The 25,077-nt window shown below is 39.7% G+C and overlaps 1 protein-coding gene across 37 annotated transcripts in view; it reads right to left on the bottom strand.

The window, feature by feature from the left end:
* LOC124880267 (receptor-type tyrosine-protein phosphatase delta-like) overlaps positions 1–25,077 on the bottom strand; it is a 622,546-nt gene that overhangs the window by 164,325 nt on the left and 433,144 nt on the right. For all 37 annotated transcript variants that reach the window (XM_047385268.1, XM_047385264.1, XM_047385265.1 and 34 more), the window contains one exon: positions 589–777. In XM_047385268.1, the coding sequence (XP_047241224.1) occupies positions 589–777 (189 nt within the window). The remainder of the gene's footprint in view (positions 1–588; positions 778–25,077) is intronic.

Consider the following 25,077-nt stretch of genomic DNA (forward strand, 5'->3'; position numbering starts at 1 on the left):
ATCCCTTCATAGATTTGTGCTTTGACACAGTGATGTCTTTAAGCTCTACGGACAATTTATCTGACTTTATTGTTTTGTTTTTGCACTGATCCACGCTGGCAAATGTGAGACCTTAAATAGATGAGTCTGCTCAGGTCCAAACATGTCAAATCAAGTGGATTTACCAAAGGTGAACTCCAATAAAGTTTCAGAAGCATCTCAAGGATGATAAGTGGACATCAGACGTACCTGAACTTCATTTAAATTGCCCGAGCAAATGGTGTGAATATTTGAGTACACATTTATAGTGTGAACGGAGATGAATACTTTCAATACAAATAATCAAACCTTACCTAATGATTTATTCTACTTTACATGAAATGAGTATCTCTTTGGAAGTTGGAAGAAGATCCCAAAGTTTCATACCTGCAACATTGCTTCAGCATGTGTGTTTTAGGAACAAGTTGCTCATGTTTCTTGCTCATATTGATGTTCTGAGTATGTTTCAGTCATTCGTTGTGTTTGATGACATTTTAAATAGAACCTCCAAAGCTTTTCTGAACTCAGCAGGATGCCCTCCCCCCACATAAAAGCGTACGGTCAACTTACTTTGAGCGTCGGCGAGGTGGAGGAGCAGACCCTGGATCAGCAGCAGCGGCAGCAGCAGCAGTGTGGGTCTGGCTCTGTGCATGGTGGGACAGCTTGGCACCAGCATGCTTTGGCAGCCTCGGTGGCACTGGCTCACAGAGCCCTGTGAGTCAGTCTGGTCTGATTTCTCAGATGCAGGGTATTCACAGCCTGCGCAAGGCGAGGGAAGGGATGGACGGAGGAAGAATATGGAGAAGGGAGGGAAGGGAAGAGGGAGAAAGAGAGAGAGAGAATGAATGAAACAAAGCTGTTTGGCTCCATGGGTTTTATCTATCCCTGCACATTTCTGACATACCCCCACACAGCCTCGGCTGGAGCTGACAGAGGATAGGAACAGCCTGATGTGCTCACAAGGTATATTCTGACAATTCTCTAAATGGAATAGTCACTTCACATGAATGTGTGTGCATGTGTGCATGAGAGACCGAGATAGCGAATGCAAGAGAAGGGAAAAAAAATAAATCACACAGATAAAAGGGCGAGTTAACTTGATTTTTGTCTTCACGGCGTGGGTCATGAGTGCCAATCAAACGAGCTGCGTAATTAAATAGCATTTAGATCACAGAGGGAACTCCGTTCCTAATAAATAACGGCCTGAGAAATCATCTCCAATCTAAATATTTAGCAGAAATTACAAAAACAAGACCTTAATGCTTTTTTAAATTATATTAAGTTACTCTGAAGCCAATTGTAGTTCCTTTCACATAATTCCCCTTAAAGAACATGCTTTATCAGCTCTTATTTACACATGTTCATACACACACATTTTCTCTTTTGTCCCATGCAACAAGAACACCAAATAAAATCTTTCAGACAGAGGGGCCAGGTCGTTTTCCTTTCATCTTGCAGCCTGTTATCGACGGCGCGCTGCGCGGCAGGGAAAGTCAATGCGATACAGTGAACTGGTATTAGCTGCAGACTGCCTGCTATCCCTTGTCATCCATTTGCTTAAGCCTGAGCTTGATTCTCAGTGATGGATGCTTTGCGGTAGGCTTCAGCTCATAACACGGCTCCCGGCTAATCTGAGTGTCACACTATAGTCGCGGGGGTGGGTGAGAGAGGGTTAGTAACTGGCAATTCAGCTTGCGTTGTTGTTTTTAGGTGTTGCTTCAGCCGTGATAGCCGGGAGGCCTTTGTCAGATTCCTTAAAAGGTTTAGTGATGCTACGGAGTTAGCTGGCTCTTTATTTCTTTCTCTGCCATAGTGGTCAAATCTGCAGATAAACTGTTTGAAGCCAAATCACCACACGCAATGGTGACAAAGTGCCTAATTTCCCTGTTACCAATCATTCTCTCTCCAACTTCTGGCTTTCCCTCATTCATTCCTGTGGGCCGTAAATGGCAGAAAGGCTGAAAGATAGCACACATGTCACAGTCGATTTGTGTTTGGGGGGGCTTGGTCGAGGACAGACACAATTACCTGTGAGAAAACTGGGGGGTGAGCAGCAAGACCATAATAAAGGGAATCAATTTAAGGAAATATCTTCCTTCGCTACCGCTGTCACAACACACACCATCGCTAATGCCTATGCATACATAGAATGCGCCTTGCATAAGTATTCATATCCCGTGAGCTTTGTCAAATTGTTTTTGCATTGCAAAACAGAAACTTTGCATTAAATGTATTTTATTGGAATGTTATGTGGATGGGTATCACATCATTGTGATGTTGAATTGTCAGCGACTCTTTTGCGGTACATCTCTACCAGCTTTGCACATCTAGAAACTGAAATGTTTTTCTACAGCAATATAGTTCAATATAGCTCAGTCAGAATTAATCTGACTGAGCTTGAACTATATGTGTGTTTGTGAACATACATTTTAAAATCTTGTCACAGATTCTTAATTTAATTTAGATCTGGACTTTGACTGGGCCTATTTAAGAGATAAAATCATAAAGAATCATTAAAAGTAATCTTCCAGGAGTGACTTGTACTGGGGCAGTGCATGGCGTAAAAGGTTTAGCAGGCTCCCATATACAGAGGCTATTTTGCTGCGTAGCGGGCCGCTATGCTGAAAATTGTCGCCGATACGCTCATTTTTGTATGAGCGTATAGGCCCTTTGAATGACATCTGGGCTCCCTCCGTGTGGTTTTTATGCCAGCTGTAGCGAAGCCCCCCCCCCCGGGTTCGCTCATAAACATTCCTGGTGAGAACCCTGAGTGGGGATGGAGTGTTTACCATGTTCAGGGTGTAGCATTTTGCATGTTGGCCAAAAAGTTATATTCTGGTCTCATGTGACCAGAGCACCTTTGTCCACATGTTTGCTGTGTCTCCTACATGCCCTGTGGCAAACTGCTTTTTGTATTTCTTTCAACAATGGCTTTCTTCTCACCATTCTTCCTTAAATGCCAGATTTGTAGAGTGCATGAGTATTAGTTGTTCTTTTGAATCTCCTACCTGAGCTGTGGATCTGTGTTGATCCTCCAGAGTTAGAGAAGCTACCAAGAGGCACATGCTAATTAATGATCTCCTTGCCAGGTCTGCCAAATTACATCGACAGTCATGTCTTGGTAGGTCATTCATTTGCGGTTGTTGGACCAAGCAGCACTCTGTTAGATGTTCAAACCTAAGATTTTGTTTTATAGCCTGCTTTAAACTTCTCCACAACTTTCTCTCTGTCTGTTGTGTTACTTGGTCACTGTGATGTTTTTTTTTTTTGTTTACTAATGTTGTCTAAGAAATATATATCTCTAAATTCAACATTAAACTACACACAGGTGGACTCTGTTTGGTTTTACATTACTCCTGAAGGTCAATGCCAGAGCTGGGTTTTATTTATCAATGAAGGGGATGAATACAATTTGCAGGTTTTTGTAAACCATCTTCAAAATCGCAGATTATTTTCCTTCCACTTCCCAATTTTTTAATTGTCTGTGGAGTTTTATCAGTCCAAATAAAGGTTTGTGGTCAACAGTGGTGGTTATGGACCAAATTTATCAGGAGAGCCAGGGTGGGGGCAGTGTTTTTTCATAAGGGGCACAGAACAAAAGAATGAAACAAACAAAAAAAAAAAAACAATATTTCATCGATAAATATATTAAGTGAGCCACTTTTTGCTCTGGGGCTGCAGGTTGCAGACCCCAGACCTAGCAGATGAAAGCTGTGATCCTATCACAATACGGCAGAAGCTAAAAGTGCAACATCTTAATTTTTAATTCACTGTTAAAGTAAAACTAAAAGTTCAAACATTTAATTGGTCCAATGGACCAATCAGTTACGGCTTCAGTGCATATCAGAATAAGAAATCGATTTAGTAGTATGTCTTCAGTACAGGAGACATAACAAGCCCCTTGTTGGCCCCTCTCCAGAACTGCCCGTGAGTCATAATGTGACAAAATGTGGAAAGATTCAGGAGATGTGAATATTTTTGCAAAGCATTTTAAATACACTGCTTAAATTAACTGCTGAGAAACACTAGGATGACCTTTGACATGAGCTGTATGAACTGGATTCAAATCCACAGTAACAAAACCCCCTCCTGAGCAGACAGAGCGGACGAAGCTGCAGTTTTATCCATCATAAGGGCAGCTGTCCGTCTCCTTGGGTTATTGTTTCACGGCTGTGCCCCTCCAAAGCTAAGTGATTGCCTTTGATTTAATTGATGAAGTGTGAATCTACAGAACGTCATGACACTATGTTAGAAGTTACAACACTCAGCAGCCCCTCCCGCTTCCCTTATACATGCCCTGTATGCACACACTCCCAATAAAATACAGACACAAACTTGCTGATGGAGGCTAACTCAACCATCTGTGTGTTGTGTAACAAGAAGGGAGACAACTAAAAGGCTGTGCCATGTGAGAAAATATTAGGTGAATCTCAACACACAGACACTATCACACAAAAATCATAGCTGTGAGGACTGGTGCTGATTTGCTGTTAATCCTTTTGGGCAGTTTCCTTCATAATGTGCTAAGGTGTGACAAGACACCAGCCAGGAAGCCAGCAGCTTGTCAAATGGATGTAGTCTAAACACACAATCGTTGTGGCACAATTTGCATCGTTTTACATAAAAATACGTATCTGAACATATCCAAGTGAGACTTTTCCTTCTGTTGGTCCACATAAAATGCTCCTCCACCAAAATATTTTTAGCGCAGCATCAGGTCTGTTGCTAACTGGTTCTATTAGAAAGTAGCTAAGAACAATTCATCATTACTCTGTTTTATTCTGAGTTTCTGTAAAGGATCAAAATGAAGATGATATATGTCACTTTATATATCATATTAGCTATAAAGGCAGATGTTTAACTACCATTAATCTGATTTATAAACACTTTAACAATATTTGTGATCTGTGTTGCTGCAACCTGAATTACACACACTGTTTGAATCAGGGTATAAAAACAACAGCTGTGGATAACAAAAGACCTAGAACTGCTTATAAACAGTCCTAAACTGTGTTCATAAACTCAGCTGAACATGAGTGCGAGAGGGAAACCCAGATATCCCTCTACCCATAGGCACTTTCCAGCCAAAGGTGTTCCCAGAGTAGTAAGGTTATGGAGACCTTTCAGTAAGTTCTCTTCTTCTGGTGCCTGGAGAACACAAATCAGATACCTCAACCCACAACGCTAGATCTTATTGCAGCAGAAGAAAATAAATGTCCACAAACATCAGCTGATGTTCCGAGGTGTGGCATCTCATGAACCGCTTGGAACCTTTTGTACTTAGGGAGCATCGACAGGTTTAGTGACACTATCCACAGCTGAAGTCCGGTGATCAGTTCTGTCTTGGCAAACTTCAGCACAACGCACCGCCATTTATGTTAAAAGCATCAAGTGACACAGTGCACCGCCCCAATGTGAGTCTTCCTTAAACAGCTTTCAGCATCTTGAAAGTAAACTGCATATGGTGAACCTCGCCCAGATTAGGGCCGAGGGCGGAACCCTGGGCATGTTGAGTTGTGGTCTTGGTTAGAGGATCATGAAATGTCACATTACGATCATGAATGGTGCATTCATGATCTTTTTTCTGCCATACAGTCTTTTGATTGTATATTAAAAAGAACACTTGGTCTTACATGTTTGCTCTGTCACCCTATGCTTCCTTCCAGTTCATTAATATACTTTTTTGGTCTACAACATGACTACGCCAAAACAAATTCCTTGTATGTCCAAAAACGTACTTGGCAATAAAGCTTTTTTGATTCTGATTCTGAACATAAAATCCAAGTAAGATATGTTGAAGTTAGTGTTTGCAAAATGAGAAAAATTAACTAAAGTTAAGGATAAAACATGGTGATAGCATGATTTTAATTGGTTGTTGGTCAATCTCCAGACCATTTTAAAGAACCATGACAACATCGGTCCTTGGTTGGCAGAGTAGGTGCTTTGACTCTGGAAACAGAAAGAACTGGATTTGGTTTAGGATGGGGCACATTTCAGGGTATGAGTCCCAATGAGGATACTTCACCTTTTCAACACACAACATTGCATGAAACATGTCATCTTTCATATACTTGGTGACTCCGACGCTTTCCATTGAAGATTTATTATATTAGAAAAAAAAAATAAACAATCTTGTCTTTCTTCCTGAGCCCCTGGTGGTATTGTTGTGTTCCCATTCAGTAGTGCCACATTCAAAGGATTTTTCTGCTGATAGCAATCATGCATTATTAAACAAAGCCTGACAACATGCGCCATGTTAATTAGAAAAAAGATGAGGGAGGGGGTGGGGGGGGGCAAGAAAAAAGCTGTTGAACTGTCTGCTCTCTCTCCTTCCTGGTGATTCTTATCAGAAATGTGAAAAAGAATGAGAGTGGCGTGTTTATATTGCACATACAGGCTGGCCGCCATTCTAATTTCAGCAAACTTGTTTGGTATTCTAGTTTTTTTTAGACAAGCAATATTACTGAGGGAGTAAAATAAAAAAGAACAAAAGAATCAGTTATATTTATCTCATATTGTAGCCATACAGCAATATACTTATCATGGGAATAAACGCGGGATGAATAGTTATGAGGGTCCCGAAGCGCTGAGTTTATAACGTCAGCATTGCAGCTAATGTACATTTCTCTGTTTCCTCACATTCTGTAGTAGTTTGGAGGACCCAAAACAAAGCGAAGGGGTTGAAATGCTCCTGAGGTGATACTGCGCGTTACATTTTCGGCCTGTCGGCTGTACAACATTACACTCATCCTCTGTGCAAGCTGAGTAACTCCAGGCAGTGTGGCTCCAGGCGATTTTTGAATGGGGTGTATTTATTTTTTTATTATTTTAGATTAATATATACAGACTAAACTTAAATGAAACAGCGGCGTTACGTATGTTATACTAACACACTCCAAAACAGCACCAAAAATGCTGCCGAATCTATTAAGGCAAAATCCTCGGTAATTAGTCCAAACAGATGCAAGGAGAGAAAAGGCATGGCTAAATCGGAACAGAACGCAAGCCATACTGCACTGCGTTGTAATCAGTATCACACCCAGCCAGGCACAGGAAATTCACTTTTGTGAGGCTCAACTTTTTTCATTTCCTGCAGATTTCCGACAGAAGTTAAAGAATGCAATAATTACATTTCACACTCTTATTCTCTTTTTCTCATTTCGTCATATGCAGGGCTGGAGCTACAAAGCTGCAAAAGGTCTTTTTTAAATGACTTACTGATTCTGACACTTTAACACTCTTAAACAAGTTATTTGACAAACTCAGATGTAAAGTGAACCCTAAAAAGAGAATGTGGGTGAGGTGTGTCAGTGTCACATTAAATATGTAGAAATACCGATTGAGGCTGCCTGTGTGCAAGCAGAGATTTAAACAGAGAATTTTACCATCAAATATTTTTAATCATATAGTTTCTACGGTTTATAATCCTTCCTGAAGAGAGGCCAGAGAAAGTGCCAGAGCTAATGGGGTATTCTCCCACTACACGGAGCAGAGAGTAACATAGTGCCACCCTCCCCCACTTGTTGCTGTGTGCTGTATCTCACATGAAGCACAGTCACAAATTGTGACCTAACATGCAGATTTCCCCAAACTGGGTTTGTTTAAAGTGCTGTCTTACTACAGATTAAAGGCTGAGAGCTAATAGCTTCACAGAACCCCATTTCTGGAAACTAAAAGCAAAGCAAGCCACTTTCGCAGATCTATGCTCTTTTAGAACCGTTTAAATTCATTTTATCTTCATTTTTGCTACATTAGTGTGTTTTTCTGATAACAGCTATTTTTTTATCTGTATCTTGTCTTTTATTTATAAGCACTGTGTCAACCTTTATTTCCTTTCGTTTATGAGCTTCATTCTTTTGCTCCTTTATGTTCCTCTGTAGATTTTTCCTCTACTTTCATCCTCTTCCTCTGCCCAAGATGATGTGATTTACGATGGAGTGACAAGGCTGTTTTTCACACATCGCTCTTGATCAGCCCGCATGTGTAATAACATCCCTAAAGCTGGGCTAAGCTATGCCCTCCAGTGTATCCTCCACATGAAAGATCCTGACAACTGCACATCAGAGGGGTTTATTTGCTGTGCTTACTTATTTACTCAACCCTCCACCGACCTCTTGCCCCCCCCCATTGCCTCCCCTGACCTCCCTGAAGCAAGTCTCTTAGGGTCTTTTGGGAGCGGTGCTGACGGACTTTATGTTTGAGACAGAAAGGGTTTAAGCCTCAGACTACAGGCCTGCCTAATTTCTGACATAAAACACTCCTGGTGCTATTCTCGTTTTCTTAGTTTGGTTATATGTTGCTTGCTTGTGAAAGGATCCACCGACATGAAGCACGCAGCAGGAAGCTAATTGGGTCTGGTGGCATTTGACTGCCTAATAATTGCTTTAAAAGCACCTGCTGTGACAATAGGATGGAAGCCATCACAGTCCCATCTCGTTCATGTGTCATGTGGTAAATCAGATTTCCAAACGGTTTCCATTTTTATATCAGGAAATCCTTTGAAATGTGTAGTGTTGTGGCACAAATACCACTACGTTCTGCTGTTACAGGTGTGAAAGCTGTAATTTAGCTGAAGTTTTTTTTATTTTTTATTTTACAGTTAAACTCAAATATTTTAGGGCAGAATAGTCATACAGCTTTAATATTTCACCTAAAACCAAATCCTAACAGGATCTGAATTATAAAAATAGCTTTGACTATATACATATACCTGCACTTATACTGGGGTAAATGTTCCTAAGCAAGCTTCAGAGAAACTACATGCTTTTTGTAGCCATCTACAAGGTTTTGACATAACTACTCTTCTTGGGAGAAATTATTTAAATTGGTTTGTTTCCTGGCACAGACCCAACTGTAAAGCATAGTTTTTCAGCAGGGTTTGAGGTGGCAGGTTTTTGAAGAGGAACAGCTTTGTCCTCTATCTTGTGTTTCCTGTTGGAACACGCAGTTGAAGTTTCAATCATCTAGCTCTTGATGATACTGCTACCACCATGCTTCACAGTTTGTACAATGTTGCTTGGGTTTGAAAGCCTTACTGTGACTGTTGCTGTAGTGTCAAAACAGCATAAGAAGTAAAGCTACAATATAATGGGAAGAAACTCCAAAATTACACAGGACTAATGGAAATGCAACAATGGGAAGAAAATGCTATGTAAAAAGTGACTAGATACCTGAATAAGATTATCAGTTATTTTAGCTTTACTAAGACCTGATGTCTTAGTAAAGCTAAAACTGAAGATTGGTGTCTATGTATAACAAGTAGAACTCTCTTATTAGAGCTAATATTTTAGATGAGAAGCACAAGTCAAAGACAGCGCGTTCATGATTTGAAAACTGCTACCGTGTTCCGAGTGGTAGGTTCTGCCCACCTACACGGACCTTGACTTTACTCTGACTAAAAATCTTTGTGTCTCCAGCATCGTCTCCTTGGATTTCCTCTCCAACTGATCCATCTTGCCATCTCTTCACGCTTTTTCTCTCATCTTTCTACCTCAGCTGCTTCTTCCTCCTCCTGCCAGCTGCCACATTCAGATGGATCGTGCCCATAGTGCAAGACCCTGACCCTGTGATATAGTGAGTGATAATCCCCCGCACCGCTCCCTTTGAACAAATCCCGACAAAATCAAACGCACAACGCAAGGTGAATGGAGCAAACTGGGCAATCTGTAGGGACACTGGAGAACTTGGAGCAGCCCCATTTTATCTCTGTCTTCATGTTTGGATCACCTCCTCTGACCTTGTTGACACTGGTAAACATGCTTCCTATCGGCCACTAATAGGTGCATCTAATGCCTTTCCAATGAGCAGCAGATAAAAACTGCCACAGAGCTCAGTCAGACGTTGGAAACTATTAATTTATATTTTTGGGAGGCCTTCCTTTTTTGCTTTGTTTGTTTTGTCATGGCGTGGGAGGCTTCTATAGGATGAGCGTGTGCCACTCGGGCTGTGCTTGACCTTGTGAATCAGCGACTGGCGTGAGGAAAGAACGTGTTATCATGCAAACAGGCTGAATCTTGAAGAGTCTATTGTGTTTTGGAGCAGAGAGTGTGTCGGGATAGGAGGGGAGAAATGAGAAAAATGGGGGGAAAGCAGCAGCCGCAGCCAATGTAGAATGGCTGGGATTAAATTTACGCCGCATGAACAGGGAAGGGCTAAATCATGTTACATATTCTGAAGCAGAGAGGGGAAAAAGAGAAAAAGGGAGAGAGGGTGGAGCAGAGGGCTGGAAATAAAATGGATAAGAGGTGCAACGAGCCAGAGGTGGAAAGCGAAGAGGGAGGAGGAGGAGAACTGTGGAAGGAGAAGGGGAGGAGGACACATTGTTGTGTGGCAGCCACTGACAGCATTTTTCACACTTCACCTGTACCTTCAACCTCAAAACGGAGTCTGGTTACAGGAGATGGAATTGAAAAGAGGGATAGAAGGGAGAAAAAAGGAGGAAATGATGCTGCATCTTCCATAAGTATTCAATTTTTCTGCAAATTTTGTCATGTTACAACCACAAATTTCAAAGTGCTTTATTGGGATTTTATGTAATAGACCAACACAAAGTTGTGCATTATTTTGAAATTGAAGGAAAGGAATTCTTGATTTTCACAGTTAAATAAGATCTAAAAAGTTCAACATTCTTTACTGTTTATATTTTTTGCTAAATAAAATCTGTGTGTAATTTAATCACTGTAAATCCAGCTGTTCTGTAGAGGCCTCTGAGGTTCTTTAGAGAACATGAGGTTAGGTTAAAGGACGGCATCCCAAGCTTTGAACATCTCACAGAGCTCTGTTCAGTGCACCATCTGAAAACAAAATCAGTATTGCACAACTGTTAACACATGACCACCTAAACTGACTGGTCATGCAATGATCAGAGAGGCAACCAAGAGGCCCATGGTAACTCTGGAGGAGCAGCAGAGATGCACAGCTCAGACGGTAGAATCTGCTCTCAGCTATAAGTAGTGCATTTTACAAAACTTGTAGGGAAATGGTCAAGAAAGCCATGTTGAAAGAAAACCATAAAACAATTCTGACTACAGAGTTTCTACAGATTTTCATAGCAAAATTCCACACTTTTACAGACTTCAATATGTAGAATTTGTTCCAGCATGTTCTGTAACATAATGTTCATAATGTACTTCTTGAATAGTACTGTAGTCCTAATATCTGCAAGTCCCACCATAACAAAACATGATGCTTTTGCAGCATCCGAACTAACCTGACCTTTGGACTTGTCGAACATGATATGGAGTATCCTAGACTAATTGTAATTCTTTGAAGCACAGTTTATTAACTTTGGTACCTTTATTGTGTTCTTACAAGTCTTGGAAATGGCTGTTTTATTTCTTTATTCTGCATTTTAGAAACAGAACCAGAGGTACGGTTCAAACTAAACTGAATGAAATAATGTTCAGTCAAAAATAAATACTGATGGGAACAATGTCAAAATCAAGGTGTGATGTGGCAAATCAAAGATAATACAAACCTAATCAATAAATCAGTGTCAACTGCAGCATCTATTAAGCATTATTAGACTTTTGTTAGGAAATGTAAGAAGAAAATTGTCTGGAAAATCATAATGTTTTTTCATACTCAGCTTATCTATTTAAATATACTTTTTCAGAAACGGAAATTGATGGAAGGAAATTCCTGACATATTAAGAGTGCGTAGGAATGCTGTGATAACAGTATGCTGACAGCCATGTAAGGGGCAACACAGACATATGAAACAGACATGTGGAAGACGTTGCTCTGGCAGGAATAGAACAGTATTGAAGTTGTGGACTACATGCCAAACATTACACAAGGTAGATAACTACAAACAATGTAACATAGAAAAACTAACACCCTGATCCCACCACTGCAAGGGTGAAACATAGTAGTAGCTGAATCATGCTGTGGGGATGCTTTTCAAAGCAAAGACTGGGAAGCTGGAAATTCACTCATCAGCAGCAACTTTACCAGTGCTTCAACAGAATAGTTTAGATAGAGGCAGATTAATGCTTTACATTGGCCTAGTCAAAGTCCAGACCTAAATAGAGCTGAAAATCTGTGGCAAGATATGCGACTTGTTTTTTTTCCCCATCACATTCAATTCCATTAAAATACATTAAAGTCTGAGAGGCCAAAAGAATAGAGATAAATGAAAGCCACACTTTACCTGTATTCTTGAAAAACATGTGCCACCTCACAAGTATACACAACTTTGAGTTTGCCTATCAGATACAATCTCAATAAAATACCTTAAAGTTTGTGGTTTTGACAAAATATGAAAGATTTTAAGTGTTATGACTAATTTAGCAAGGAATGATGACAACAGATGGGTAAAACGTTAGGAGTGAACTAAGGCAATTGTTCGCATAAACTCCTGCTATCCTCAAAATCTCATGCTTAGGATCATGGCCACATATGAAGAAATACATGCCGCTTTAAAAAGACAAAAATGCACAACTCCTACACAAACTCGCTAAGAAATATGGACTAGGGCATTCATTTGCACGGATAGATGCATACAGCCAGAGCACAAGCACGCATAGCCTTTTACGCCACATGCTGCTGGCACTTTGACATCTACCCCCAGCACACCAACGGTCTGTGGGAGGATGAATAATCTCACTTCCGAGAGGCAGTGGAACATTAGAGGGAGAAAGGAGGGTGAGAGGGAGGTTGTTCCTAGCTGGAGCTCACATTGCTTTATGGAAAGTACAGAGAGCCCCCGAACAGACAAAACAACATTCCTCTCTGCCACTTGCCGACATGGCACAGCACATGGCTACAGACCTCTGGTGAGAATAACCGACAAATGCAGCACCGAGGGTTGAATCCCCCCCCAAAATACATACGACATAAGTCAGCAAGAATATGCCTCCTTATCTGTGCCGAAACAATTGGACACCGAGGTGCATTGTTTGTTACTGACATTTAGAGCCTTTTGTACACAAGCCAAAGCATTTGGTATGGAAATCTACTTGAACGATGAACGGTTATACATGAACAATGTAAACGGGTGCCCGGGGCATACATTAAACACTCACATGGCACTAAATTAATTAAAATGTAATTTATCTCCAATCATCTGAATGTAAAATTGACTCAACTTTTCTAGAGCTAAATGTAATGCCATGTTATTCATGTAAGAGCTTCATGGTGGTTAACAGTGATGCCTCACAGAAAGAATGTTGCTGGTTTGAATCTTGACCATGGCCTTACTTTGTGCAGTTGTCCTTTTTTTCTTGGGTTTTCATTAATATTCTCCAGCTGCTAATATATATATATATATATATATATATATATATATATATATATATATATATATAAACTGTCAGTAAAGGATGAATACAGGAGCATCGCAATTACATAGAATTTTGCTGAAAAGTTAATTCATTTCACTAAATCAATTGAAAAATGTGGTTAGAAAATTTGAATGCTGCATGAAAAAATGAAAATAACCATAAAATATAAAATAATTCTTTATCAGAAATATTGTGTTATATGCCAATGAAAAGCATCATCTCCAATGGCTCAGTTTGCCAAAGAGACATTATAAGAAAACACATCTTTAAGGACGTTGCTGCTGAAACCTTTAATCAGATTTACTCTTCTACGTCCACTTTGCCCTGTAACACTGTAGATGAGCTGGTAGATAACTTTCATTCTAAAATCTCGGACATCATTGATTCAATTGCTCCAATTAAAGTGAAAGTCATTTCTGGGAAGAAAATGTCTCCGTGGAGAAGTGCTCCACCAGTCAGAAGTGAAAAAAAGGAGTGTCGAAAAGCTGAACACAGGTGGCAAAAAAATGGACTCCAGGTTCACTATATTATCTATAAAGAGAGACTATACAGATATAACCCACAACTGAAAAATGCAAGGGAATCTTACTTTTCTGAGATCATCAGCAAAAACATTAACAATGCTCGTGCATTATTTGCCACGGTCGACAGGTTAACAAACCCTCCTGTAACTGTAGCATCTGAACTCCACTCTTTCAGGGCCTGCAATGAATTTGCTAACTTCCTCACTGAAAAAACCCAAAAGATCAGAGGGGCAGTCAGCACATCCACATCAACTCCAGTACCAAAGTTGTCTCCAACTATAACTGATTTTGACAAAAGTTCCCATTTTCACCAAAACTACAAAAACTTAGAAGAAATTGTACAGCAACTAAGCTCTTCTTCCTGTTGTCTCGATGTTTTACCCACAGCTTTCCTTAAGAAAGCTTTGCCCTTAATAACAACTGATTTAACACACATAATAAACACGTCCCTTTTGTCAGGTGTTTTCCCCTAGGCCCTAAAAACAGCTATTATCCAACCTCTATTGAAAAAGAGCAACTTGGACAAGCTGCTACTACAGAACTACAGGCCTATATCAAAACTCCCCTTCATCAGTAAGATTATTGAAAAAGCTGTGTTTCGGCAGTTAAACAACTTCCTAACAACAACAAACCGCTTCGATGTCTTCCAGTGAGGCTTCCGTGCTCACCACAGTACAGAGACTGCTCTTGTCAAGGTATTCAATGAAATCCGTATAAATGCAGACAGTGGAAGAACCACAGTGCTGGTATCATTGGACCTTAGTGCAGCATTCGACACTGTTGATCACTCCATTTTATTAGAGCGCCTGGAAAACTGGGTCGGCCTTTCTGGTACAGCACTCAGCTGGTTTAAATCCTACTTGAAGGACAGGGACTTTTTTGCGTCAGTAGGTAACTTTACATCAGAGACCACAAAAATCACATGTGGCGTTCCCCAAGGGTCCATCTTAGGGCCCCTCCTATTCAATATCTCCATGCAACCCCTAACTCAGATTTTAATAAACAACGTAAGTTATAACTAAGCAGACAACACACAGCTATATGTTACGATGTCACCATGTGACCATGAACCCATTCAAGCGCTGGGTAAACACTTAGAAGAAATCAATGCATGGATATGCCGAAAATGTCTTCAGCTGAATCAAAACAAAACTGAAGTAATAATCTTTGGACCAAAGGAATAGCGTTTAAAAGGTAGCACACAGCTTCAGGTAATACAGCTAGAAACCACCAATCAGGCTCGAAACCTGGGTGTAGTGATGGACTCAGACCTGAACCTTCAGAGGCACATAAAGACAGTAACAAGGTCGGCCTTCTATCACCTAAAGAACATCTCCAGGATTAAAGGACTAATGTCTCAGCAGGACCTTGAAAAACTAATTAATGCGTTCATCTTTAGTAGAATTGATTACTGCAACGGTGTCTTCACAGGTCTGCCTATATAGTTGATCAGACAGCTGTAGTTGATCCAGAACGCTGCTGCCCGCGTCCTCACTAGAACTAAGAAAGTGGAGCACATCACCCCGGTTCTAAAGTCCCTACACTGGCTCCCTGTAGCTCAGAGAATAGACTTTAAAATACTTCTGTTAGTCTATAAATCACTGAATGGCTTAGCACCAAAATACATTACAGACTTGTTGTCAGTGTATCAACCACCCAGACCTCTCAGGTCTTCTGGCTCAAATCTACTCTGCATACACAGAACCAGAACCAAACATGGAGAAGCAGCTTTTAGTTCTGATGCTCCACTAATCTGGAATAAACTCCCAGAAAATTGTAAAAGCACTGAAACCCTAAGTTGCTTTAAATCAAAATGAAAACTTATTTGTTTAGAGTGGCCTTTGAATCTGTTATCTAAACATTATCAGTTAAGTTTTCAGTGCAATTTTCCTTTTTTCCTTTTTGTTGTCTTACTTATTCTCTTTATTTGTTTAATTACCTCTGTTTGATTTTCTGTATCATTGTAATGTTTTTCCTTATGTACAGCAACTTGTTGCTGAAAAGCACTATATAAATAAAATTGACTTGACCTAAACAATCATGCTGAAGAGAGCTGACTGGCCATTTATCACTGACACCCTCCAGAAAGAGGATAAGTTATTCTGTCTAGTAATTACAGACTGATGTATCCAAAAGTATAACTGGAAAGTTTACTGGAAGGAGAAAGTGTGGGAAAAAAGTACAAAAGCAACAGGTAAATGTAGCATTTAGAAGATTATGAGGCAAACCCCATTCATGTTTGTAATCCATGTTTTGGCATGAATTACAAGGTAAGCACTGCAGCTGGGTGATTTTCAAGACATACATGCCTGCCAATTGAACATTGTGTCCAGTGAATGAATCACTGCATCAATGTGGCATACAATGAAGGCCAACATTGTTAGGTTCTACCATAGTTTTTCCTTCCACTCAACTTACCATTGTTACACTTGGAAACAGCACACCTCCTTGTGAACAGTGTCAAAGAATATCTGGCAAGACATTGTCAAATCTGCATTCCTCTTGATTGTGTTGGTCATAACAATGTTTCTGTATTAAAAATACTTTTTTGAATGGCTCTTACATAATATACAGGTTTTTCTAATAAAATTAATTAGTGGTTTTCCTTAGCTGTAGGCCGTAATCACCTAAATTAACAGAAATTAATGCATTAAATACAACAATGACTATATGAAATGAGCTTCACTTTTTTAAATGAATTACTAAAATAAATAAACTTTTTAATGATATTCTTATTTACTAAGATGCACCAGTTTTTATTGGATATTTTAAAGCCAAGTCAACACATAAGACAACACAAACCAACAGCTTATCACAGCTTTTTGTATGAAAATTAATCAGTGTCACCGGCTGATGGCAACGTGAAAAAAATAATATGATCTCAGATATGTTTCTGCTGAATCCACAGAGATGAAATTGTGTTGTTTCTGCCCTTCCATCCATTTCCTGATAAGGCTATCAGAGGACCCGCTCTGAGAGATGTTTTAATATTTAAAGGATCCTCACTAAAGTTTGCTGAGTACTTTGATGTTGGTACTGGGATTATTAGATTTGAAAAGCTAAACTTGCATTAGGCCTTGGACGTCCTTGAAAGGTGTTGCAGCTCAGAAAAGCTATTGTTCTCAGAGAAAAAAGGAGGGGGGTTATGTTTGTGCAACTCAGTGGAGGGTAAAGCAATGGTTCACCTGCAAGGCAAACACAACAATTCCCCCTTTTGTTGTTCCACCAAGACTAATGCTTGCCGTTGCAACATTAGCAACCAAACAAGCGTAGTTCTCTGACAGTAAATGGTATATTGTAACCCTATGAACAAGAAGTTTTATTATGCTGGTGAAAAATTTATAAATAATACAGCTCTGCAGCAACAGCTTGGAGATTGAAATTTAAATTAAATGCCACCTTCAGACAAATATCAGAATACAGAAATCAGAACAGTTGTGTCCACGCCCGGCATCATGCAGCATGCTCAACTTGACATTTAGAAGTGATTTTTCTGTCTCTGTGTCGGGTTTCAATGTAAACGAGTGTGGTAATTGCAGAAAAAACATACATGACGTATATTAACTCACACAAACCATAAATACTGAGCTTTTCCCACCATTCGTCAGAGTCTCTCACAGAAGTCTCCGAATATTCTCCCCACCTTGTGCAATCCGCCCCCGAACACTCACAAACATGATTAAGACACTGTCAAGCCTGACATTGCCATCTCCCGTGCTGTCAGCGGGCCTCACCGGGAGCTGCTGACTGACTGCCTGGATGTGCCTTATCATTAACAGGGCTGCCTATGCCACCACAAGGGGCTTTGATGACAGAAGCTATGGCCCAAGCGCCTGCCCCTCCTCCGTTAGTGTCATCTAAATGAGATAGGGGCCCAGGAGCTGAGGGATTAGGTACTGAATAATTACCTATTTAAAGACCCTAATTGAGCATTTCATTAAGAGACTGGCACACAGATTTTTAGCCAGAGAAGAGGGGAGAAAGACATATTTGTGCATGTACCAGTGCATGCTTGAGGATCGGTGATGACAGGAGGATGCTGGCAGCTATATGCTTGTGTCTGCGTTTTGGATCCACAGGAGACCGTAACCTTGAATTCAAGAGTTACCTTGTTAGCAGCAAGGTCCCTCAATTGTTTTCTGTTTACACTGCATTCTGCCCGGCATGTGTTTATGTAAGTAAATCCAGCAGATATTTAGAAGCTGATAGTCAAGAGTAAACAAGAGGGAACTTTCCCATGTTTACTCATGAGTACGAGTAGAGATCAGGTGTTCAACCTTCAATAGTTTCAATTAAAACGCGACTTTAAGAGGAGGGTTCAAACTGACGTTGAGGGAATTTATGTTTGTTTGTCCTGAAAGTTTATTTAGTTAAGTTCATACAAACTGAAGGACAAAACAAACCAAACAAATGGAAACTAAAGTTTTAGTCCAACCCTAGAGTTAACAAGATATTTAAACAACTCTACCAAGAAGAGACCATTACTTATGAGTGTTTAAGTGTTTCTCAAATTAACCAAGTAGTTTCATAAGATAGTACTTAGATTTTAATGTATGTTAACAACCAACACTAGCAGTGGGGTGTATCATTATAAAACAATAAAAGCTTTCTAAACAGTAATTAGTCAACTATGTTAAGAAAACTAATATTATATCATTAGATAAAAATGACAACAGAGCCATTTTTATTTTGTTTTTCTACGTCAAGCAAGATTTCCTGAAAATAATTGAATAAAAGTGACAATGTTCCAAAAACATGCATGGCTAGATAGATAGAAAATAGAAAATGTATTGTCCCAAAAGGGAAATTTTGTTCAGTGAGTAAAAAACACTGGCTATTTACAGAGGTTACCAAGAATGTAAAGTAATGTTTACACTTATTGGCACCCATGGTAAAGAAGTTTCTAAAGCCTTAAAATAGATTCAAATCTTACCACAGCAGCATAATCTTCCACTGAAAAATGTTTTTACCAAATCTCTTTAACACTCTTCAAAATGGGTAAAACTGGAGAACATGCTAATCAGGTAAGACAGTTATGTGTTTATCTTCAAAAGTCAGGAAACAGAAACATTAAAAAGACTACTCAACTAAACCTACACACATCTATCTGCAACAATAAAAAACCTTAAGGCAACTGGGATGGGGAAAAACAGGGTTGGATGAGGTCCCGACTTCATCTAGGCACCACTCAAGTGAGCAGGATCGTCATGGAACAAAAAAAAATCTCTAAAAGGGGTCACCAAGATTCTAAAGCAATACATGATTTTTAAGTTTTACATTATTTTAAGGCGTTTGCACACTTATTTACCAGAGGTGCTACCACAAGGACTAGTTCCAACATATGGTTAATGTCATTAAAATAATGAATAAAATTTTAGATAAATATATCCAGGGAGGTCTTACCAATGTCCAAATGTGATCTTTCTACTATTTAGCAACTTTATGATCATCTATCTCTATACATACTTTAATTTTAGCGGATCAATGCATTTGTAGGACTCACCAATCAAACACAAGTTGAAAAAGTCATCCTAATACTGAATTTCAAACAATAAAAAGTTCTTAAAGTTACTTGACCTCTGTTAAAGTCTAAAAAGCTTAGGGTACAGTTTCTGATGCTGACATTGTAAGCTGTCAACTTCACACCAGTTCCTGGTCTTGAAAATATCTGAAACAGTTAAAAAATGAGTCAGCCTAAGACAGTCTAGGATGATAGAGGGTCACCGAATCGCTAAAATGGCATGTTTTGTTGGGATTGGATATTAAACTAAATTATTTAGACCAAAAAGAATCATAATAATGCACTTTTGAAGAGCCTTTTTAAGACCAACACAAGTGCAGTGAAGAGCGTTTTAGTTAATTGGTTGCCACACATTTCTTTGCAATTGCATAACATTGCTAGGTCCTTGTTTCATTGCATATTTGAGTAGCTCTGAACTTTAATTGCTAGAGTCCAAAACTCTGTGCTGGTCCCAGGCAGAACTGGGACTGCTTCTGACAACAGTGGGAACCCGTGATATTTTGTTATCAGAAACAGTTTTAGCGACTACAATATATCAAGGAAAGTTCTCGTCCCAGATATTTTGCTGATGACGCATTTGACCTGACTCTTCCATGACCTCTCATGCCAAGACTACCACCCACAAACACCCAGTTGCTATATTAGGGGTCATCAGGGATGCTGGAGAGTTGCGAGCAGTTGCCTCATGCATGATTGACTTGTTCGCTAAACGACTCACATCTGAAGTGGCAATAAGAGCTGGGGCTGTTGGAGCCTTTGGGGGCAGACACCAGCTGCTCGACTGAAACAGATAAACTGTCCCCTCCCTCTCTCGGGATTCGTATATGTGTTGAAGTCTGGCCAAAGGTGCTCAGGGCTGTAATGACACTGTCCGTGCTTCTGTAGCATCAAAACTATTCAATGACAGAGGTTGAACACAATGCGTTTTTAAACCTACAAAGAAACATAAATACAGTGTTTTATTGTACATGTATTTTTATGGAACTAATCTGTGTGAGCAAAAAGTGGAGGAGTCCAGCAGCTGCTGCTATTAAATATTTATTTTTGGCTATGTAAATCTTTCATTTACATTAGTATAAAAAAGGTGCATTGACCTGCTGTGATTGCTTTAGTGTAAACTTGTGTAGGTGGAAGATTAATTTGTGGGAAGTCTCATTTAAATCCATCTGTTAAAATAAAAAATAAAAAAAAACTTTTAGTGATTCTCCTGCCTGCCCTTGTTGCCTTACAATGAACTTCACAATTATTTACACAAAAGGCTGGTTAACAGAGAGTGTAAGAGAAAGCAATACATTTAATTCCAGTACAGAATCTAACAGGCGTAAACATGTAAGCTTCCTTCAAGCAATGAATCTTTTTGTGACCTTGCACCTGCTGTGAATGTTGAGTAAAATATCAGCACACGCGATGAAGAGTTTCAATCGATGAGACATCTTGATGAATTAAAGGTGTATGCTTTGACTCATAACTATAACATTTATTCAAACAATGTTTTAGCACAAGTGTTTAGTGTCTTTCTTAGCATATTGCTGAGAGAGAGAGATTGAATACCTGGTAACCTGACTTGATTTCATGCTACCCTGTGCAAACACTCCATCTGCACTAATGAAGATTCAAAAACCTGAGTGATTGAGTGGCTCCATAAAGTAAAGGTAAAATTAATTCAAGCAAAGACCACTTTCCAATTGTGGGCTTAATAAAACTTTTTATTTTATTTTAAATTATGTACAGTATTGCTGCAGGCCATTATCTAATCAAACCTAGTTAAAAAATATTAACATTCCTTTTTTTATGAAAAGGTTACCAGTTGACAAATCCTGCCTTGCTGTACATAATCTGTTCACAAACTATTTTCTTATGAGGATTGTTTTATGTTCAGAAGAAGTGAAAAACTTAAAACCTAGAATTGGTTTGCTCGAAGCCTTGTCCCCCAAACTGAAGTACACCAAATTTATCTCCATCAGTACACACCATTATGATTAAGGCTAAATATGCAATAAATAATATTGCACACACAATATGTCTGCTTCTGAATGGGAACATGGTCAATATTGGCATTGCATACATAGTTTTGTTTGTGTTTCTTAAATTCTTTCAGCTAATGTAGCAGTTAATTATGACCTCCCTTCACAGTCACATCTTTTCACATCTTTATCTGGTGTGACATCATTTTTAACCCTTTGACTTGTTCCTTTGGCAAACTGTGGATAGACTACCCACTTGGAGTGTGTTCTCCATGTGACAACTCCAAATGCAGATTATTGTCCAACCTGCATGCACTTTCTACTCCAATCTCTATCTCCCTAATCCTGGCAGTAGAGTGGTGGATCCAAAGGAAGTCCAAATGTGAGCCATATGTGGCCCAATCTTGGCCTTGTGCATTCCCTACCTCCCAATCGGTTGGTGTATATCCATCTTGATTTCTACTGAATGCCAACAAATAAGTAGCTGCGGAATCAGATGGAGTGATGGAGAGGGGATGTGATCCCCTGATAAAGCAGCTTAGCATCAGAGGAGTGCATCTCAAGCTGGAGCGTGGCCCCAAAGTGCTAGAAAGAGGAGTTTCATCTCTGTCTAAATACCGCAAGGCTGTTTTGACCACAGCAGACAGCACAAGCTTTTACGGCGGATGGCCGGGTATCTCATGCCTATTTACAAGACCGCACTTTTCATATGCACAGGTTCATGAAGATACGATTAACATTCAAATGCACGTCCAGTCACTCAGAAACACACGAGGCCCAGGGCTGGGTGCCATAACAGCCCAATGAAATATATTCAGATTAGAAAGGTGTCGCATTACTCTCCAGTCGGATGATAAATACGTGGTTAGCACCATCATTAATCTTGCAGTCCTCCCCGCCTCCTGCTTCCAGATGCAGTGATGTGAGGGGAGGGGAGAGAGCGGACCCTGGATGGGGCTGCAGCAATGTGGCTTGGGCTTTTAATGGAGGAGGGGCACTGCTTGTTCTACTAGTTTTTCCCTGCAAGTAGGGATGGGAACTCTGACCCACTGGATTCATATCATGAATGTTAAAGGCCTGTTTTGGGGTTTAACCAGGTTGTCTTTTGTTTAGAGCAAGGACATAAACTTTATATTTTTCACAAATTTTCAGTTGGACTTTATTTTGGACTTTGGACATTCAATCAAATAAATAGTCTTTCTTCTAAACAATTCCATTGTATATTTGTTGGTCTATTTGAGATCATTGTCCTTCTGGAAGACAAACCTATACACCAGTCTCAAGTCTTTTTGGTGCCACTAACCAGATTTATTCCAGGACTGCCCTGTCCTGATAGCTCCATCCATTTTTCCATCAAGTCTAACCAGCTCCCCTGTCCCTGCTGAAGAACAACATCCCCACAGCATGATGTCGCCACAAGCATGTTTTCATCGCAAGGATAGATTAGAGTTTAGGGTGATTTTATTTAAGTGCATCAGAGTAAATGAGGGTAAATGCAACACGTTTTAGTTGTTCATTTTGCAAATTTTGTAATAAAAAAAATACATATTTTCTGTTCAACCTTATAATTATGGCCTATTGTGCTGATCCATCACTTAGGACCTGCAGATTAAATACATTTTTGTAGTAACATACCAAAACTAGATAAAAGTACAAAGGCTGTGAAAACATATACAAAAACACTGTAGTTGTAAATCCTCCTCTTTAGTTGTAAAAATAGTTTTTGGACTCCATCCCATCTTTCACATTCAGTTGGCTTTCCTTTCGGCCCTCTGGCCATATATTAATTTCTAAGCACATGGCTTCCTGCTGCCACTCTCACATCTTTTATCCCAGGGGTTTGCTGACATATTGCCCTGAATGGCATTTCATCATAAGTAGCCATTGTCTTGTCTAATGAGCAGCATGCATTCAATACTAGTTGGCTGGGAAAACCATGGCAGACATGTAGAAAGAAACAAAAAGGAAAAGCACGATGGGAACAAGAGCGGATTCACCACCAGGGGAGCTTGTGCAGCATATTTTTTTCCATCAAAAGCTGACTTGTTCCTCTGGGAGGACAGTTCAGACAGTGACATGCCTGCCTCAATGCAAACATCGCCCTAAGAAGGGGTCAAAAGTCAAAAGCTGCTTTTAATTAAGTGTTGACTCAGCACCAGTGCCAGTTGTGTAAATGCAGTTGTCATATTCATGTCCCCCTTTGTGTTTTGTTTCAATGTGAATATTGATTTAAACTTAGAGAGTACATCTCTTGGATGCATGCAAGAAAGTCAGAGTTTAAGCAGGATCCTCCTACATATTTTCATTCCTAGAAGAAACAAGCTAGAACACTTACCGGATTTGGGCAAACAGGGCAAACAAAAGGCTGAAGATGAGGTTATTTACCAAAATGCTAGAGAATTATGTCTTTTTATGACCTGTAGTAACATGCTGAGATAACTTAGAGGTGTCTTCACATTTTTTGATTTTTGCTACCTTTAATAAAGGCTGTAACAGTTGATTTTTATTTATAGTTTGACAAAAATAAAGCAGACAGTATTTTATACAGAGAATATACCCAAAAATAGTGGAGACAGACATTTATTGGACAGACTGATACATGGATGGATGGATTGACAGATGGACAAATCGACTGATCAACGCTTAGAAAAGAGGGATAGATTGGACCAATAAATAATCAGGTGGATGGACGGATGAATGAACGACTGGATAGAATGTCAAGTGGTTGAATGGACAGAGAGTTGTATGGAGCATTTAGGCCATGGTATTAGGAGTAAAGTCTGGGAAAGCCCTTTCTTCATAAAATGTTGCTTATATGGTTTTAGATTTTGCCAAACTGTGGTTCTTTGTTTTTTCAGTTCAGGCTGAAGTTATCCCAAAAAATTGTGGAGCTGCTGTTTGTCTCCTCAGATTAAGGCCTTGTTTTCCTCCAATAATCACTGAAACTAGTTTTATTCCCACCAAGACCTCGGAGCTTGTAAACAGCCTACCACTGACACCACTGTGTGAAAAGTGACAATATAAACACTAGAGTTTCATTGCGAGGTGGTTGATTGGCTCTGAAGGGGGTAGTAAAGAAATTCATGCCTCCTAATGGGGTTTACACTCATGAGCCCTTTGTTAAAGTGGGATGAAAACAACTCGATGGGTGCAACCATGGACGCCAGTAAAGAGAACGCTGCCATCGTTAGGCACAGAATCCAGACAGAAATGATAGCACTCACACAGTTTCCTCAAGCCAAGTCTATTGTTTTACCACACTTTTTATTGAATCTCTCAGTTGTTGCCCCCCCACAATCACTCTGTGCCCCATAAAGTGCTGGCGAGTAGATTGGGGCTGCCATAATGGTAGCACGATGCAGAAATAAACTACTTTTACAGTGGCAGACAAAGTGATGTGACCTGGAAAGGTTGTATGTTTGTTGGGATAATGACTGTATTTTAGAGACAGGCCTCAGTGTGAACTCTAATTACTAGTCTGGGCCTGTAGAGCTACATTGGTCTCCAAATCTTAGTAATGAAGTCCATATTAGTCCTGAGCATGAATGTTCCTGGAAATATCTACCCTGACTGCTGACTCAAGAACAAATTATAGAGAATATTTTAAAATTGTTACTGAAATAATCCAGAAGCAAAGAGAGGAAGGTCTGCAACAACTACCAGGCAGATTTTTAAGAAAACGCACTTTGATTTTCATGTTTCATATGATTTCTTCTGCCGTCTGCAGAGCTGGCTCCAAGTGAACTTAATCGCTTTGACGCTCAATT

This window comes from Girardinichthys multiradiatus, chromosome 14, assembly GCF_021462225.1.
Source record: "Girardinichthys multiradiatus isolate DD_20200921_A chromosome 14, DD_fGirMul_XY1, whole genome shotgun sequence".
NCBI lineage: Eukaryota > Metazoa > Chordata > Actinopteri > Cyprinodontiformes > Goodeidae > Girardinichthys > Girardinichthys multiradiatus.